Genomic DNA, 18,492 nt, shown 5'->3' on the forward strand with positions numbered 1-18,492 from the left:
GAGAGACTGAAACAGTGTTGTGCATGTTTATTCTTTCACCTCACAAATTGTCATTTCACTTATTTTGAAAAGTTCTGGTCGACACGATTGAGCCTTTGTCTCAGACTGTGTCCACCCTAGAACGGGCGTAAGTTGTTCTGAAGGTAACATTATCGTGTGTACCCAACTGAAAGGAGGTTTACAAATGTGAATAGAGTTGACTAAAGCAGCATATTGCATTAAGTGTAAGGCAGTGTACACAGACAGCATCTCTAAAGCTGCTCCTGCTTCCCGTTATTGTTCGCACCTCCTTCATTTGTTGCTCAGTATTTGATTTCACTGCCGGCCTACGGCTGTGCGATATGACCAAAACCTCATGTCCCGATATCAGACATCTATCGTCCGATAACGATATAAATCACAGAAATGTAACATTTCCTGTAAATTCTGTGAATCTCGAGCAGCTCGACTTGCGTGAAGTGTTTCCTGCTGGGCGTCATGTAGCTGGAGTCGAGTGTTTTAACCGATGCATGAAACGATACGTTTTTAGACATAAGTTGTAACGGCGCCGTTTTCTTTGTGAGTATTTATTACACGGCGTGCTGCGGGGAGAAGCCTGTTCTAACGTTTGAGTCTGAGGTTTATTTTTTAGCACCTGGCGTCTTTTTTACTTCTCATCCATAAATAATCTGCTCTTTCACGTGATTCAGTTTATTTTGAAAAGTCTCAACAGGATCTTGAGCTTTATTGTGAAAGGTTTATGTGGAACATAAACAAGCGGACACGCGATGCTGTTACCGTCGTTGTTGCTAACGACAACGCATAAAAACAGGCGCTTGTCCGTCCATAGTGTGGTTATATTAAATATAAGAGAAAGAGAACTTTAAGAAATGAACACAGCCGCTACAGTGACATCAGAACATGAACAAATATTGCCGTAAACAGTTTATTTTGCGACACCACGAAACAAACGACAGCGTAAAATGAAACGACGGACGTTTTTATATCGTCATCAGATATATATGGTTATAGCAAACAGCCCTATGCCCGCCCACATTACACTCAGGCAGACATCGATCCATTACTCGTCCCACGTCCACACTGAGGCCCCACATCCTCATGGTAATACTGAAGATGACACAGCTGGGCCAGAATGCAAGTGCAGATCACGTTAGCAGTGTGGAACGTAAAGGTTACAAAAAGAAATGATAACGGGGATCACAGAACTGTTTGTGTTTGCATCTTGTCTCTGGACCAACTGCAGAAGCATCATGGTGATGCAAATACAAATGAGAAGGATGTTAGAATCACCTGAAACCCTTCATCCTAAAAAGGCTCACGTTGGTCTTCTGTGGCCAGTTTAGCCACTGGATGAATTAATAACATTCATTTATGATCTGAACATGAAGCCATTTCACACCAAAGCTGTTCTTACTCTGCTAGTTATATGGAAAGAATCAATAACTTTGACAGAAAGAAAATTACAATGAAACCTGTTATTCATAATAACTCAGCTGTCACACAAGTAGGTTTGGATTGAAGAAGCAGGAGATGGAATAAATATTTGATGTCCTCTCTGGCAATCAGGACCTGGACTCTGTGTGGGACTCCTGAGTATCTGGCCCCTGAAGTCATCCAAAGCAAAGGTCACGGCCGGGCAGTGGACTGGTGGGCTCTGGGCATCCTCATCTTTGAAATGCTGGCTGGGTAAGTGGTGCAGTCTATGGTAAACATCTCTACACCTGCTGTAAACACTAGAGGGCACTCTCCTCCATTAGACCGACTGGGGTAAATCTGCACTCCTTCATTTTGTAAAAGGCAGTCAGAGTCGAACCTGTTTGACCTTTAACCTCCTAGGACCTGCGTCCACATATGTGGGCATCACATTTTGGGTTATTTAGACCAAAATACTCAATTTTGCTCTACAAGGGCCTGATGTCCACTGACGAGGACGTAATGCTGCTACTGCTCTATCAACATTTTAAACGAATATCTTCATATGTGGCTCTCATTTTTCTTAGAAACAAAAATAAGGTAGAAAAAAATCTGGTAATTCTTTGTTTTTACATTCATCAGGACCCAATCAGCCCAAATATCAAAGAGAGATTGAAAATGTATCCTGTGGAAGATTTTGGGTCTTAGGAGGTTAAAGTCAGGCCCAAGGCCACGGCTGATATGTGGAGGGAGACGTGCTGAAATCTACAGTCTGACAGCTCAGAGAAATATCTGCAGATACACACAATAAGGCAGGTACACACTGACAACCACCGAGGTCTCCCTCACATGCCTGAAATAAGCTTTTGGGTAGACATAAAGCAGCACGGAGAGAGCAGACCACTGCAGTGGTTTGTGTTCATGGAGCAGAAGAATTATTCAGTTAATCGTACTTTGACTTATTAGTCCTTTGTTTTTACAGGTAAAAATCTCATTTCCAGGAGAGACCTGCATTACTGCTGTTATTGTCTCATGCTGGGAAATCTTGTCATTATTAGAGGCTGTAGAGCTGGGACAAATTAATCTGTGAATGGGCCTCATTGTAGCACAGGAAGAACAACAGCACTGATCCTTATAGAAAGCACCTCTGTTTGTTCTCATGTGCTCACAAACAATAAGGATTTCCATTCGTCTGTGGCATTCCAGCAGTGCTGAAGGCTGTGATTGGCTTGTTTCAGAGACATTAATCCAGCAATGATTTCACTGCACAGTGCATGTTGCATTATGTACAGCACTGTGCAAAGGGTGGAAGCACTACAACATGCCAGAGACCCTTTGAAAGTAATGGCAGGAGTACTTTGTCGTTACCACAAAATGAGTGAAGACAGAAAAACTGGTCTTCAAGCCAACTGGCGAGTAGCTGGTTTAGCATCGGTGAGAACTTCCCACAGTGTTTCTGTGGATTTAGGCTTCCTCAGAGTCGTCTGTTTGTGCATCCCACACTGCATCACTTTCTGTTCTGCAACTAAGCAAAACGGAGGAAAGAGGATCTTAACTGAAATGTCCCTCAGTGACAGGGGGCGGGGCTTAACACAAATGTGTAAAAACTGCCTGAGGATGGAAGAAAGAGTTAAACTGTGGACTCTGTGTCTCAGTGCAAAATCTTCAGACCGTCTGTCTGGAGGGACACACGAAGCAGTGACTCGGACACATTCCAGTCTGAAAGGAAAAAAGCTTTCACAGAGTTTCATATTGACCCTTGATGTGCCACTGACACCTGTCCAGACTACATAACGCTCTTACATCAATCACGCTGAACCCCGTGGAGCGCCCTCCTCCACTTGCACTGAAATGCCACCTTTCTGTGAGCCTGGCCTGTCCTCCTCCTCCATCTAGGTTCTGTGTTTTGCTGGGAAAAGCTCCATGGCTTTGAATTGGTGGAAGGAATGTGACCTTTTTCCAAGTATGAGTGTGAGCAGGCGTTGAAGTGTTGGTGTATGTGGGAAAAGCTGCAGGCTGTGCTGCTCCCAGCAGAGGGACACTTCCACAGTCGGACAAAGACTCTTCATTCAGCATCGCCGTGAAGCTGTTTGTCACACGTCTCCACCAAAGAATGCAGCAGCTGTTTTTGAGAACTCAGCATCAGTAGATCATCCTGCTTTGGGCCAAAGCTTGTGTAGGAAAAACATCAAGTCAAGGATGAGGGGGAAAGTCTCCCTTATAATTTTACTTCTGGGCCCATATTCCTGTCCTTAATGGAAACCAGTACCCTTTTAGTATTTGCAGTTGCAGTACATGTGGCCGTGTATATGAAACCTTATTTCTTCTACAACTTACTTTTCTGCAGTACCTGATTTTCCACCTCAGCTCAGCAGAGCATCAGCCTGGTGGTTACATGGAGCTGCTGGAGGGGACACTTGCTGGTCTGGACTCCAGTTCCTCCACACTGCAGCCGTCAATACAATCTGATTTGAAAATGCTGGGACAAACCTACGATGCATGATCATTTAGTGATTCTTCAGGCTTTCTAGTAATTGAATGAACACCTCAGAGGTTCCCCTGAGGCTGTTTCATGAAGCTGACATAAAATCTCATTCGAGGGCATTTTACAAGGACAGGATCTTACTTTAGAAAAGCTCATGATCTCCTCACATTGGTTAGCTTTGTGGATGCAACTGGTTTCTGGAGAATTCTTCTTTATTGTAACGTTCCCTTGCAATCAGCAGAGGCTCTATTTTGCAGCGCTAATATTCAAATTTAAAGTAATGTGTACATTAACCATGAAGAGGCTGCCAGGAAAGCTTTCCCCCCACGTCCAGCAGCCTGAGGCTGTAGGCTAAGTGGAAGGAAGGAGGCCGGGGACTGGAGAGCGTCAGCAGCACGGTCCAGGATGAGACAACGAACATCTGCGAGTACATCAGGAAGATGGCCAAACATGACGGCATGCTTAGGGAGTACCTCAGGCAGCAGAGACCCGAGGAAGAGGAGGAACCATCATGGAACGGCAGATAGAGGAGGTGGCTGCCATCCAGAATCCTACCAGAGGCTGGACAAAGCTGGACTGAAAGACAGCACAGAGCACTAATCATGGCAGCACAGGAACAAGCTCTGAGTACAAGATCCATAGAGGCTGGGGTCTATACACCAGGCAAGACCCCAGGTGTGTAAAGATGCCCCTGAGACAGTCCAGCATGGTGCTGGGTGTCATCACTGATTTGTGGAATCGATTCGATTTGAATCAGGAAATTTTGCCTCAGACAGCCAGAAATATTGTAATCCTGATCACAGCACACATCCATATTTTTATATATCAAAACAAAGCTGACGCTTGTGAGACTTCATCACAGGTGTGAGCATCACAGCAGATCAAAGTAACTGAGGATAAAACAGAAAAACATGAAGCAGATTTTTCTGGCCTGACTTTGTAAAGCAGACAACCTTAAAAATATTCTGCAGTAGAACGAAAACGAAAGAAAACCATGAATCAACATGTGAACATGACCTGATGCTGCTGAAGTGAAGCAGAGTTACAGGGTTGATTACAGACTAGAGATGGACCGATCCGATATTACGTATCGGTATCGGTCCGATACTGACCTAAATTACTGGATCGGATATCGGAGAAAAATAAAAAATGTAATCCGATCCATTAAATATCACGAAAGCACCTCACAAAACTTGCAACACGCCGTAACTCACCTCAGAACGTTAGCACGTCGGAGCAGTATGCATCACGTGATAGAGCGGCTGTGGCATGCGGGACCTGTCGGTGGTCTGGATAGCATTTGGAGCTTCGCTAGCAACCCGGCATTTCATCTCCGACAAAGTTATCCCGAGAGAAGTAAAGCAAGTGTGTAAGTCCATCTCTGAATGTTTGTAAAGCATTCCTGCATTAAGCTTAACAAACGATATATGGAGCGACTGCCTCTTCTTGCTGCTACTTCAATCATGAAACTGCTTAACGATCAGCTGATCGGCTTTTCTGTCAGGAGTCCGTCTCTCTAGTTTGCTTTTGGCCCACTTTGCACCAGAAAGAGGAAACCAGCGGCTGAACAACAGCAGCACGTTTAAGCTTGATCAGCTGTTGTTAGAATTTATTTATTATTACTTTCTACTCGAGGATCTTTTTCTACGTAGCTGACGCTGGTAACTGTGCAGGGGCGGATCTAGCAAAGTTTAGCCAGGGGGGCCGATAGGGCATGAACAGGGAAAAGGGGGCACAAAGACATACTTTTCTTTCTTATTCTCATTTAAAATGTCTAGCTTTTAATAAATAATTATCTGACACCCAAAGTTTTAATTTGATGTAAAATGAATAGAAGTCAATTACTGTATATAGTGACTATTAAGTCTAATATATATACCCTAGTAAGCTATAGTACTTTTTCCTTTGGGAAGGTACCATCTGTGCAGTCTGCAGTTCTGTAGAAGAAAGATGTTGAATCTATTTAATATTTCTTGAAAAATAATTGATTTCTGTGCATTTTTTTTCACACTGCATCAAATTAAGGTTGATTACGTCGATTAAGCATCATGAGGTGGAGCGTGAGGGGTGGTTCCCTATTTTTTATTTATTTATTTTTGTTGTTGCTGGGAGTTGGAACCCTATTAGTTAGGTTGCTTAATATTTACGCTAAGTACTCTTTAAAATACCAGAATAGGGAGGATGGTGTAGGTTTAAGTTTATTAGATTGATCAGTATTGCTGAACTATGAAATATTTTTTTTTGCATACAGGTATAACAGAATAGCTTTAGTGTAGTTGTTGTTTTAAACTTGAGTATGAACTTATACAAAATGCAGCAAGATATTTAAAAAACAGTTTTGTTGATTAAAACACACTATATCGGATTCATATCGGTATCGGCAGATATTCAAATTTATGATATCGGTATCGGACATAAAAAAGTGGTATCGTGCCATCTCTATTACAGACACGGCGTTTTGCAGTTTTGCATAATTTTAAGAAGTTTTAATTTGATTAGTGTTGAACGGCAGAAATGAGGCTCTGTTGTCGGAAGTAAAACAAAGCAGCGGCTGACAGCGCTGGTGCTCAGACTGGTGCGTAACGAGCAAGTGAATAATGCAGAGAGAGAGGTGCAGGAAGTGGTGTGGTGGAAGCAAAACAGCAAAAGTCCATGACGATGTTTATGTGAAGCTTAGTTTGGATCTTCTTTGGCTGCTGGTTCAGTCAATATTGTTTGGAGAGAGATCAAACCTGCAGCTTCAGAATCAGCACAAAAACAGACGTGAACACAAAGCTCGACCCGCCGACACATCAGGATCAGCGAGCTGTCGGCTTTCAGCCCGGACCGTGTCCGTGCCGTCGGCGAGAAAGTCACATCTCACTGATCCTGATCCGTCAGCGGATCGAGCTTTGTGTTCACGTCTCTGTGCAGAGTCCGTGTTCCTGCTCTGATTCACTGTTTCAGCTGTTTGGTGGTTGTTGAAATTTTGTGAGGTTTCACCTGAGATTCTGGCGTTTCGGCCAAAATAAATTTATATTTAAAAATCGATTCAGGATTTTGATGAATCGATATCACGTTATCCAAGCCAGAATCTATTTTAATCGATAAATCGATCATCAAAACCCTGCCCTACTCCAGCACATAACAGCAGGGTGCAAGATGCCAGCAGGCAGGGCGTGCAGGGAGCATCATATCCAAGTGGCCGGCATAGTGTACAGGAACATCTGTGCCGAATGCAGCCTGGACGTCCCGAGGTCAAAATGAGAGACGCCCCCAAGGGTGGTGGAGAATGACCGAGCTAAGATCCTGTGGGACTGTGTGCAGAGACTCCCAAACTAGGCGAGCGGCTCCAGCAGATCCCGGGAACAACATCGGAGATCTGTGTCCAGAAGAGCGCAGTCCTGGGAACAGCTGAGATACTGTGCAGGACCCTCAAGCTCCCGGGGCGAGCCGGGAATTTTATTTTTCATTCAAAAGCCAAATTATGTCAAAATGCCAATGAACAAAAAAAGGATATTTACCGTAATTGTCGGGCTATAAGCCGCTACTTTTTGCACAAGCTTTGAACCCTGCGGCTTTTAGTCAGGTGCGGCTTTTCTATGGATTGTCCATGATTTTTGTCATATCGTAAGACGATTTGTTTTGTTTGTTCCGCTGTTGTACGGCACTACGTTGCCTGGCGGAAGGATCGGGGTTCAAGAGTGGTATGTTGGTCACATGTCCGTCCGCCAGGCAACATAGTGCCGTACAAGTAGCGCGAAAAACAAACTTCAAAGTAGCGCTACGCGTTCAGCGGGAGGCGTGGATGACGAGCGGCGATAAACTTGCGAAAAGCAAGTTATGCTCAACTCCACCGGTGGAATCTGACAGCGTGGAAAAGTTTGAAAACATCCACGATCACCAACGGATTTTGAAGGGCTGGACTGCTGCATGATGGAGAGGAGGACACCGCCACGGCCCTTCTGAGGGTGTTCGACACTGACAACGAGGATTTCTTTGGTTTTGAAAGTGACAACGAAGGAGAGAAGCTGAGAGTGGATGACGAAGCCATCCTGAGCCTGTTCGTATCCGACACTGGAGAAGAGGACTTTGGTGGTTTTAGTGGCAGGAAGATGGTGGTGAATGACTGACTTTTCTTCTTGTTAAAGCCGTGTCGCTGCACCTGAGCCTAAAAGGTAGTCCGAATCTATTGTTCTGGTGTGCTGTAGGTTACTGTTATGTACTACATTTGTTACTCATTTATGAAGCACAGCACATGTGCAAATATGTATCCATAACTTGTTTTTCAAAATATTAATAAAAGGGGTGTGTCTCCAAACAGCCATCTCTTTCCTGACAATTCCCTTTGTGCATATTCTCTTACATATGATGAGTCAACATTGAAACACCTGCGGCTTTTGGTCAGGTGCGGCTAATGTATGTACAAAACAGGATTTTCCCCTGATTTTAGCTTGTGCGGCTAATATTCAGGTGCGCTTTGTAGTCCGGGAAATACGGTAATGAGAAGATTGTCATTCTACTAATCTACAGAAAATCATATACATATGTAGTATGTGTATATTGGCTTCAAACAACCAGTACATGTGTGTGTAACCGTGTAGGTCCTCAGTCATCCAGGTCATGTCGTCTAAGGAGCTTGGAAAGAAAGCAGCTGGACTCCTTTAAGTTGCTTGAAGACGTCTTTAGAACTGAAGAAGCTTGTCTTTGGAGTGCAGCATAGTCGTGTGTGAAGCTTGATCTTCACACAGGGTAAATGGATGTTGGACGCACTGCAGTCAGGCCTTTGCTGTTTTGAGGTGGATGACTTGCATTCTCAATCTGACCTAAATTCCTCAGCTGTGACAGCATCAGTTTCAGAGAAACTGCAGCTCCCACAGGCCCCACATCCAACCGTTTTATGGCTGCAACTTTTCACTGGGAACACAAGCAGGGTGTGACAAACTGTGTTATTATGTGCCTCGCTGCTCCGTGTGCAATGTCTTTAGAGGCAGCTGCCATTATGTAATTTGTGGGTAATGACTTGTCCAGGCCAAAAGAAGAATTGAGAGCTGGGAAAGCATTCAGTGGATGGATGGTAGAGGGCGCGTACAGACACACACACACAATCATCAGCTGTGGACAAAGACTGCACTGTCTGCACCAGAATGGTGACCCCTCACATGTTCGTTCATAGGTTTAAGTGACTCGGGTGAGCGCGAGCCTTTTAGCTCCTGCCTCTGTTACCTGTTCCTTGCATCATGATCCTGAATTGTGATTGTGTGTCAGTGTGTGTCTGTAGCTTCAGATGAGCAGGCTGGGCTGACGTTTCTGTCTTTCCACAGGTATCCACCTTTCTTTGATGACAATCCATTTGGAATCTATCAGAAGATTCTGGCTGCAAAACTGGAATTCCCACGTCATCTGGATTTCTATGTCAAGTAAGATGTGGGCATCATGCAGGGGATCAGACACACAACCCAGCAATCGGTCTGCCAATGTTGGTCTTTATCGTTAACCACAGGAGTGGCTGTGAATGTTATTTAGGTAGAACAGGCCATCTAGTTGGAAGGTTGGCTGTTTCATTCCTTGTCAGTATGTCGAGGTGTCCTGTGATGCTTCTGTCAGAGTGAAAGCAGAAAGAAACACTGCATGAATGTGTTTACAGTGGAAAACATCTGTACAGTGAGACTTTGCTAAGAACACAGACATTGTGGAAACAATTGTAATTTATGAAACACTAGAAACTGGAGTAGGTTGTGATTGCTGACAGTAAACCCATCAAACGCTGTGACTCCTGGAGCAGAAGTGTTCATCGCTCAGGAGGGCTCGTTTCATTTAAACTTTAGAAATGTCTTTAAACTTTATTGTAACATAGAAACATGTTGACTCGTTGTGTGTACCTTAGGAATTGTCGTGCACAGTCGTGCTCCAGTGAACGCATCGGGAGCAACCCCGGGTTAGCATCCTTCCCTTTGGCATGCAGACTGGAGCTGCCACAGGTCGACTCACACCCGCTCTGATTAGAAGGCCACCTCCTCCACCTCCTGACCCACAACCACCCCAATATGTACTTCAGTACTTATTGGATATGCAGATATATGCATGATGGTGGTACAGCTGCTCAAAAAAGGCCTGCAGGTGGACCTGTTTGCAGGATGTGGCCAGTCGTATCCCAACTGAGGCTGACTGACACACTAACATGACTCAGTGTAAAACTTCAAACGGCTGTTGGGGCCGTTTCCTGAGGGTCCCTGTGGTTAAAGAGGCACTTTGGGTGGATCTGCAGTCACTGATGACACACCTGGCCTTTTTAGACTGGTTCCCCACCCAGTGCACAACACCCATCACAACAGCCTGAGGAGCAGGAATGATTACAGGCACTCTGGGTGGGAGTGTGTGTCACTAAGTTCTAATGCAGTGACTGTGGAGAGGTCACAGCTTCCACTGATAATTCAGCAAAGTCACAGCTTCCCACTCTTAATTAAGCCATCTATCTAGCAGCCAACAGAGGAAGGGATTTTTAATATTCCCACAATTATGAATATCTTTCTTACACAGTCCACACCACAGTGTCCCATCCATCAAACTGTGACAGGCCGCACAGAGGGACACCCGCCGTCTCTCCAGCAGCTGCTGTTGAATGTAGACAAGCAGACAGACTGGAGAAATGTCCCAGCACAAGAGGAAACGAGTATTATGAGCTGCTACCTTAGGACTTGTTAGGAGCTCATTGATCGGACCTGAAGGATTCTCCTCTACCTCAGTGTCTTCGCTCACAGTTCCTATTAAAGTTCGTTCTAACTACATGAATTATTGGATATACAGTGGAACCCCGACTTACGAAAAATTCAAGTTACGAAGGCGCTGAACGGCAATATTTCTGCCCGTGTTACGAAATCCGCTGGCTCTGATTGGCTGAGCCCACAATGCCTTCCGAATCATGTGACAACCCCTTGGCTTTCGTACTTGCGCTTCGCTGTTAGCTATTAGCCTATAGCCTATCGTTCACTCAAAAGGCGCGATGGGTGCTTCGACTTACGAAAGACCCTCGGGAACAAATTAAGTTCGTCAGTCGGGGTTCCGCTGTTTTGACGTTTTCCTGTAAAACGTCCTCTTGGAGTGACTTTGAACAGCCATTGTCTGTGTGAATGCTTACATGGAAACGCAGAAACAGTCTAAAGTGTCTTTAATTGTTTTCCTTTTGGAAGTCCACGATGCCATAAGTATTCCCATTAAATCAAAATATTTCTTTGTTAAGTGTCATTCCCACAGTTCAGACACAGTGTGACTCAGTCACAAATGAGAAATAGTCGACTTGTCAGCATCCAGCTGTCGTAATTATCAGCCTGCTAGCAGATGGTTGGATCTGAGATATGTTAGCTTTCTGTTCATCGGCAGGTATCGCGCTTTAAATGGACTGATTCTTATAGAGCGCTTCTCTACTCTCCCGGAGTGCTCAAAGCGCTCTATGCAACACGCCACATTCACCCAGTCACACCACCGCTATACTGAGTGCTTTCTAACCACACTCACACACACTCACACTCCGATGGATGCATCGGAGAGCAGCTTGGGGTTGGTATCTTGTCCAAGGATACTTGGCCTGCAGACTGGAGGAGCCTGGGATCGAACCTCCAACCTTCCGATCAGTAGGTGACCTGCTCCGCCTCCTGAGCTACAGCCACCTGTGAGAGAAAACCTGTGGATGTTTATATCACATGTTCTGATTTATAGTCTGATGAAGGTGTTGCTGAAAAATGTTCTCAGTTGCTTCAGTTGGAGATTGTCAGATGGACACACCTCACTTTGTCACCTGTAATAGGCCGTCAGTCACCCTTTAATGAGGAGATATTTGTCATTGTGACAGCGCTGGAAAGACATGAGTGGTTGTGTCCCACAGAGACAGTGCTGTACAACTATACTGTGAAGCTGTGGATTCACTGACTTTTCCTTTGTCTCCTCAGAGACCTCATAAAGAAGTTTCTCGTGATTGACCGAGCCAGACGGCTAGGCAACATGAAGGTGAGTTAGTTTGATTTCCTGCCTCCTGTAACCACGTGGTACCGTATGTCTTACTCTGAGTAGGCAGTTGATGACTAGCACAAGCCCGTGGTCCGGCTGGAGCACCGTAATCCTGAAGAAATAGACTTATGCAGAAGGGTTTTTGGAGTTATTGTGGTTTTTCAGTACATGTGTAATACGTCTGAATTATAATGTAAATATTCTCCAGTGAGAGCAGCCGCTTCACTCTTCTGAAGAACGTCAAGTTGGAGACATTTATTTCAGACAGAAGTATGGAGAGTTCTGAGGACAAAGACAGAGTTTCAAACATACGTAGGTTTGATGTGTAGGTATGAAACGCTCCATAGACCAACAATCATTTGAAATTCTTTTTTTTCTTATACTACACGAGTGTTAATAGAGGGCGGCTCTTTTTTATGCTCACAGATTTTAAAACAGATGGATGCAATTTACAGTTATGGTTTTAAAAGCCATTCTGCTTAATGAGCGCCAGCTCGTTTCAGAGAAATGTCCAGTTTGTTACAGTCAGTTACCCAGGATTGTATTACTGTGCATTTGAGCTGCTGCATTGATGACTTATTTGAAATTGGTCACTCTCCGTTGGGTGACCAGACTTCCCGCTCTCTCTTGGATGTTTTTTCTGTTCCTTTGTTTGGGATTTTTCCAGCTCACAACAACGTCCAGGAAGTTCTGGAGTAATCTACTCCAGTTTTAGCCGTGTGTTCGTTTAGTTGATCTTCTTTCTGATTTGATGTCCTTCCCGTTCCTCACAGCTGTTTCATTATTGATGGTTCTGGTGGATCCCACTCTGAGACTGGCATGTTTTAATAAATCTCACCATGTGGCAGAAGTGTGTCTGCGTCTTATGACAACAGGAGGTCATGTGACGCATTCATTAGACCTGTTCAACTGCTTGTTAACAGAAATGTCTAATCAGTCAATCAGCTGACTGCAGCCCATGTAGGGGTTGTTTAGATGACCTACTGAAGTTGAAAGAAACATTTAAGAAGCGAAGTGACTTAGTGACTTTGGATGTGGCAGGGTTGTCAGAGCCAGATGGACTTACACCCAGGAAAGTGGTTGGTGCTGCTTTCAAGCTGCATCTAGTAGTTCAAACAAGTGGATTTTCCTTCTGACTTCATTTAGTTGGTTTGATTTTTGGACGTTGCGTGCAAGAGATGTAAACCCTCATGATCAACAGCGTGCTAGTTGTAAGGACGATGTAAAAGCTTGGATACGAGCTCGAGTTCCTCAAACCTGGTCGTCTGCTGTGCTCCTGAACTGTTAGCCTGTAAATTAGTGACCTTTGGGTTTCTCATTAACTTCTAAAAGCTTAAGAACTCATGAGTTCAAGTCGGGGTGTTGAGGCATTCATATGTCCGTAACAAATTTGAATACCAACAATAGTTTTTAATAACCTGACCACGACCAATTAAGCCTTCGCAGCAGCCACGATGAAGAACATGAACACAGCAGAAGAATATGTTCCTCCTCTTTTCTAATGAGTCCTTGATAGAATTACAGGCTGTATTGTGTCCAAGTTTAGTAGCAGGGTTCGTACGGGTGCTTGAAATCCTTGAAAATGCTTGAATTTTAGTGTTGTCTTTTCAAGGTTTGAAAAGTGCTTGAATTTCAGATGTGGTGCTTAAAAGTGCTTGAAAGTGTATATACAAACTATATAGTTGTATGTATAGTTTTCAGGGTTTTTATCGGTTTCCAGCGTTATTTTGTTATCGTTTTTATCGTTAACTCGGTTTTCCTGGGTCTTTTCACGTGTGTTATGAAGAAAGCTTCTTTTTTTCGGTACCGGTACTACTTTTATTTTGTTGTATTTATCCGCGACACCTTAAAGGCCGGTCCATGAAAATATTGTTGGGCATAAACCGGTCCGTGGCGCAAAAAAGGTTGGAGACCGCTGCGCTAACATACCTGTTGGTCGCTGTTTTCATGAGTGTTTGATGGAAAACGACAGTCGCATGATAGGTGAGTCCTAGTAAATCATTTTCCAGTACGTGTACGTTACACATGCTATTTTTTAAAATTATGATTATTATTTTGCTAACTGTCAAACTCGCTGGGGAAATGATTGAAATGCACTGAGTGTGACGCAGTATGGCAGCGCAGTGCAGATCTCCATTCAAACTGAAGTGTGTCAGTGAACATCAGTGAAGTCAGTGTGACACTGTGAGCTGCTCTCAGTGAAACAGCTGCCTCTCTGAGCTCTGTGATTAACGCCACATAATTCCACACATGATGATATTGACTGTGGCTGCCAGTATTCCTCAGCCTCATCGCTCATTAACAGAACGCAGATTTTGATGTTGGGAGGTTGAACAGTGCACTAGAATAATGACACACTGAGAGTTTTTCTTTCAAAGAAACTGATGAACTACTTTTGTCCAAAAAATGATACGTTTGTCAAGTAAACATTAAAGTCCCCAATAATCCTGGTCAATGATGGATAAACTTTTTTCTTATATTTTTGCTACTGATTTGACAATTTTGTTCTTGAACAATGTTTTCAAATTAAAAGCCTCACAATGTGTTTTTACATCCATCTTAAGTTGACAAATTGAGCTGTGTGATATTAAAAACCAGTCTTAAGCTCAGGGACAAATCAAATGCTGATTACCTGCTCCTGCTCTTTGTTGAGTCGAGACATCAGCCGACACTGCCGACCAGCTGTAGCCTCGTCTGGGTCAGTGCACTCGCACGGCTTCACCTCACTCACGCAGACACATGCGCTGAGGAAGTCAAGTAGATCAAATTTCAGTTGAGTGCAGTCTGCACAGAGCAGCAGCAGGAGCTCTGATTGGTCAAATGTGGCATATTAGTGGGAGATGAGTATTGTTCCTGGCCTATCAGAGTTCCTGCTGGTGCACTTTTGGAGTTTATTTCAATTTTCTGATCCAAAAAACCCCATGGGTGATGGTGTGTTTTTCTGAAAAAAAGAGAAATAAATGAGGTTCTGCTGGAGGTTTGTTTCTGTAATCATGACCTCGGTGTAGACTTGGCTGTAGCTCAGGTAGAGCCAGTCACCTGCTAATCGGACATTTGGTGGGTCGACCCCAGTTTGTTCCAGTCTACGTGCCGAATATTATCTCCGAGCAAGATGGTAACCCCGAGTTGCTGCGATGCCTCCAGTGGAGTGTGAATGTTGGACTGAAGGAGCGTGGAAAAAAGTGATTGTGTGAATGGATGAATAAGGCAAGTTGTATAAAGCGCTTTGACTGCTCACAGTAGAAAAGTGCCGCTGATTTACCGTTTCCCTTTGACAATGTGTAGTCCTATGTTTTCATTTCAAAACTTTAATAATGCCCGACTTTATCTGAATATTCAATGTGTGGATTAATAATAACGTCATCCTTTTGTGATTGTAGTGCACTTCAAAACTCTATAAAGATTTAAAAATCAGGAGCCATGAATGTGAGACGTTTCCCCAGGAAATTCCATCATTTGTAATAAAGTAACTGTAACATTTTACTTTGTTACAACTGCTGGAATTTCCTGGGTGCAACAAAATGTTACAGTTACTGTAGAATAGATTAGAATGCCTTTGTTGTCACTATACAGTTGTACAATGAGATACAGAGCATCTCCTGTATCGGGGCGAGGTTGGTTTAGCATTTTTCTGTCATCATTATTTAAACATTGCACTTTGCATTTACTCTGGTTTTCTTTGAACAATATTTCAGGCGACTGAACATTAAAGAGTGACAAATATACAAAAAACTGTGAAGTGAGGAAAGGGGGCAAATACATATTCCCAACACTGTGTGTACATACACATCGTGCTGTCTGTTTCAGAATGGAGCCGACGACGTGAAAAAGCACCGATGGTTTAAAACTATTGACTGGGAGGCCGTTCCTCTGAGGAAACTAAAGGTGGGTTTGATTCGGTGTATTTTTCACCTGTTCAGCTACATTCACATCAGGATGGTAAAAAATCTGCTTACATTTTGGACATTAGAATCATTTTCACAATTTTGCTTTTGTGCACGAGTACACCGATGGTTTCGAATGATGCAATAATGCTGTGATTGAATTGTAGACTTTCATTTAAGGACTTTCACATTGCAGACATTCCTGTTTTCTTCAGTTTCTACAGGTGCATAGAGTAATTGGACGTTTTTGCTCTATTTCTTAATTATTCAATGGCGAATGCTTTGATGATGATGATGTCTTTGCATTTGCAAACTGTTTGCAATCCAAAGAGATCTCGGTGGAAAAACCAAAGCTACGGGACACATGGTGAAAACTGCTCGATCGACTGTCGGGTTCGGTGTTTACAGACGAAATGCTGTGGTGAGCTCAGTAACTACAGAATTCAGGGAAAACCCACGCAAAGAGAAAAAATCTTGGCTCAGTTGGCTGAGTGGAGAAGAATGTGGCAATATTCAATCGAGAGGTGGCTTCAGGAATGTAAATACAGAGGATTTCAGTCACGAGGAAACGATAGGAAACAATCCAGCTCTACAGCCTCTGTGTGGCTTCAAGGGACGACACGTCGGAATGAAATGAATAACCCTTTGAACTGAATTTAAGTCTGTGTGTTATCGCGATCTATTTTTGTAGTGCAGAATAGAGAACTGTGTCCCTGTCCGGATGTTTATGGATCAAACTTTGGATGAATTAAGAACACTGCCTGTATGTGAATACTCACTAGCATTGCCCTGCAGGTCCACACCTCCATTTAACACGTTCCTCCTCCTTGTTTCCAGCCTCCTATAGTTCCTAAGGTTTCCCATGAGGGCGACACCTCCAACTTTGATGTTTACCCAGAGGACGACTGGAAAAAAGACCCCCCCGTGGCCGAGAAAGACTTGGAGGTCTTCAAAAACTTCTGATCCCTCAGCCGTGTCTATTTATTAATCGATTGATTTATGTGGATAACTAACAACACACATTGTAAAACTACTATTGCAGGTACTCTGTTGGAGAAAACACTTATTTATCAAATTGGGGGATTTGCATCTTATCTGTAATAATGAACTTCCAAAGGACAGATGCTGTGACGTGTATGTATGAAACTAAAGACATGGTTAGCTTTTTATACTTTTATTTATCTGCTACTTTGAGTTTATTTTATTTTTTGTTTTTATTCTCTGAGCCATTCATATGCAAAAATATCTGGTTCATCTGAAACCAAAAGACTGTTACTTTCTGGGTATAAAACAGAAAAAAAATCAGGTCCTTTTATATAGTCGTGTTTTATAGTTTCTCTCTTTTTAAAATGTTCATGTAGTCATGTTCAATGTGACTGCAGACTGGTACTGTAACAGTCTTCTGATCAGCAGTCATTAATGACTTATTCTATATGTAGTCAGACACTTGGACAGGAAACCAGTAGCACTTGTAAAGAAAGTGCCTTACATCACTGTTTGATGTCTCGCAGCTACACATTTGAATTCTGTGCTGTGTCAATGGAGTTCAAAGTATAGTGGACGTGGAACGTGAGGTGCTGTTGGAGACAACATACCACTGAACTGTTGTCACATCTAATAATGTAAAGCTGTGTAACATCTCTGCGTTAGGTCTCCACAGCCCAAGGTTTTTGCCATGACTGTAGAGCCACAGCTGCTCTGCAGGCGCTTTGCTGCACCTCACTCATTTTCATTCTTGTTGTCGTATTTTATTTAAAGCCAAGGATGTTATGTAAGAGCCTCATTTAGTGCATCACAGTACAGAGTGAATGTGCAGTTGGTAGGGATACGAATCTAAATTCTCTAGAAGAACCAGTTCCCAGTTATAGTTAGTCTGCCTGCCCATCAACCCTGCTTATCCCCTTGCATTTGCACTACAGTCAGCCGATTTCAGTTCATGCGCCGATGAGGTGGCACAGTTATCTTTATTGCACAAAACCGTGAGAGTGCAGTGGTACAAAGGAAAGTGTGTCAGGACAGAAACAGCTGTTAATGATGTCGCTAACACAACAGCTCTTTGGAGGCGCTTACACAGACAGCACAGCGTGCTAACGCTAAGCTAGCCAAGAACCCAGAGTTAAATGAAAGCATCGTGAATCTGACGCCAGCCCAGCGGTCAGAGCCTGAACATTGACCAGCATCGAAGCCAGCGATGAAGCCTTCATCTCTACCTGTTCATGTTTCTAAAGTAGAGGCACCGTGGCGATCGCTTAAAGTCTCTGTGCTGGTTTTCATCTTTGCTTCGTGTTCATACCTAAATACTAAGACAAGGATCCCATGCGTGTCCTCGTCAGGACAGGGATTTGTGTCGGTGTGTGCTGGGACTGTAGCCTCATGTTATTAAATGCTTATAAGATGATAGTTTCAGGTCACAAAGGACTTTCTCCTGGGAACAGTAAACTAAAGCACTTCATTGCTTTTAAGAACGGTGTTCTGACTAATATATTTTTGAGTAATGACCCCAGCACTGATCGCACAGCATGCAATTACTCTGAACGACTATAATGTTGTTGATGTGCTGCTTAGTGAAGGTGATGACAGTGAAAATCAATCGGTGATATTGATCTTATCAGTTCCCATTCTTAGCATTCGTACAGTCAGTATTCATTAGCATTTCTGTGAACTGTTGCTTGCTGAATATCACAACCATATCAACCTTCCAAAATAAACCTTGTTTATCACGGGTTT

General features: G+C 43.5%; 1 protein-coding gene across 1 annotated transcript in view; it reads left to right on the forward strand.

Moving 5' to 3' along the window:
- prkx (protein kinase X-linked) overlaps positions 1-17,016 on the forward strand; it is a 34,642-nt gene extending 17,626 nt beyond the window's left edge. The window contains exons 4-8 of the mRNA XM_085347333.1: positions 1,567-1,686; positions 9,202-9,297; positions 11,824-11,881; positions 15,689-15,766; positions 16,603-17,016. Coding sequence (XP_085203459.1) covers positions 1,567-1,686; positions 9,202-9,297; positions 11,824-11,881; positions 15,689-15,766; positions 16,603-16,728 — 478 coding nt within the window. The 3' untranslated portion in view covers positions 16,729-17,016. The remainder of the gene's footprint in view (positions 1-1,566; positions 1,687-9,201; positions 9,298-11,823; positions 11,882-15,688; positions 15,767-16,602) is intronic.
- The last annotated feature ends 1,476 nt before the right edge of the window (positions 17,017-18,492 follow it).

This window comes from Diplotaxodon limnothrissa, linkage group LG23 (assembly GCF_057381915.1).
Source record: "Diplotaxodon limnothrissa isolate DT_005_m linkage group LG23, D_limnothrissa_male_GT1.1, whole genome shotgun sequence".
Lineage (NCBI taxonomy): Eukaryota > Metazoa > Chordata > Actinopteri > Cichliformes > Cichlidae > Diplotaxodon > Diplotaxodon limnothrissa.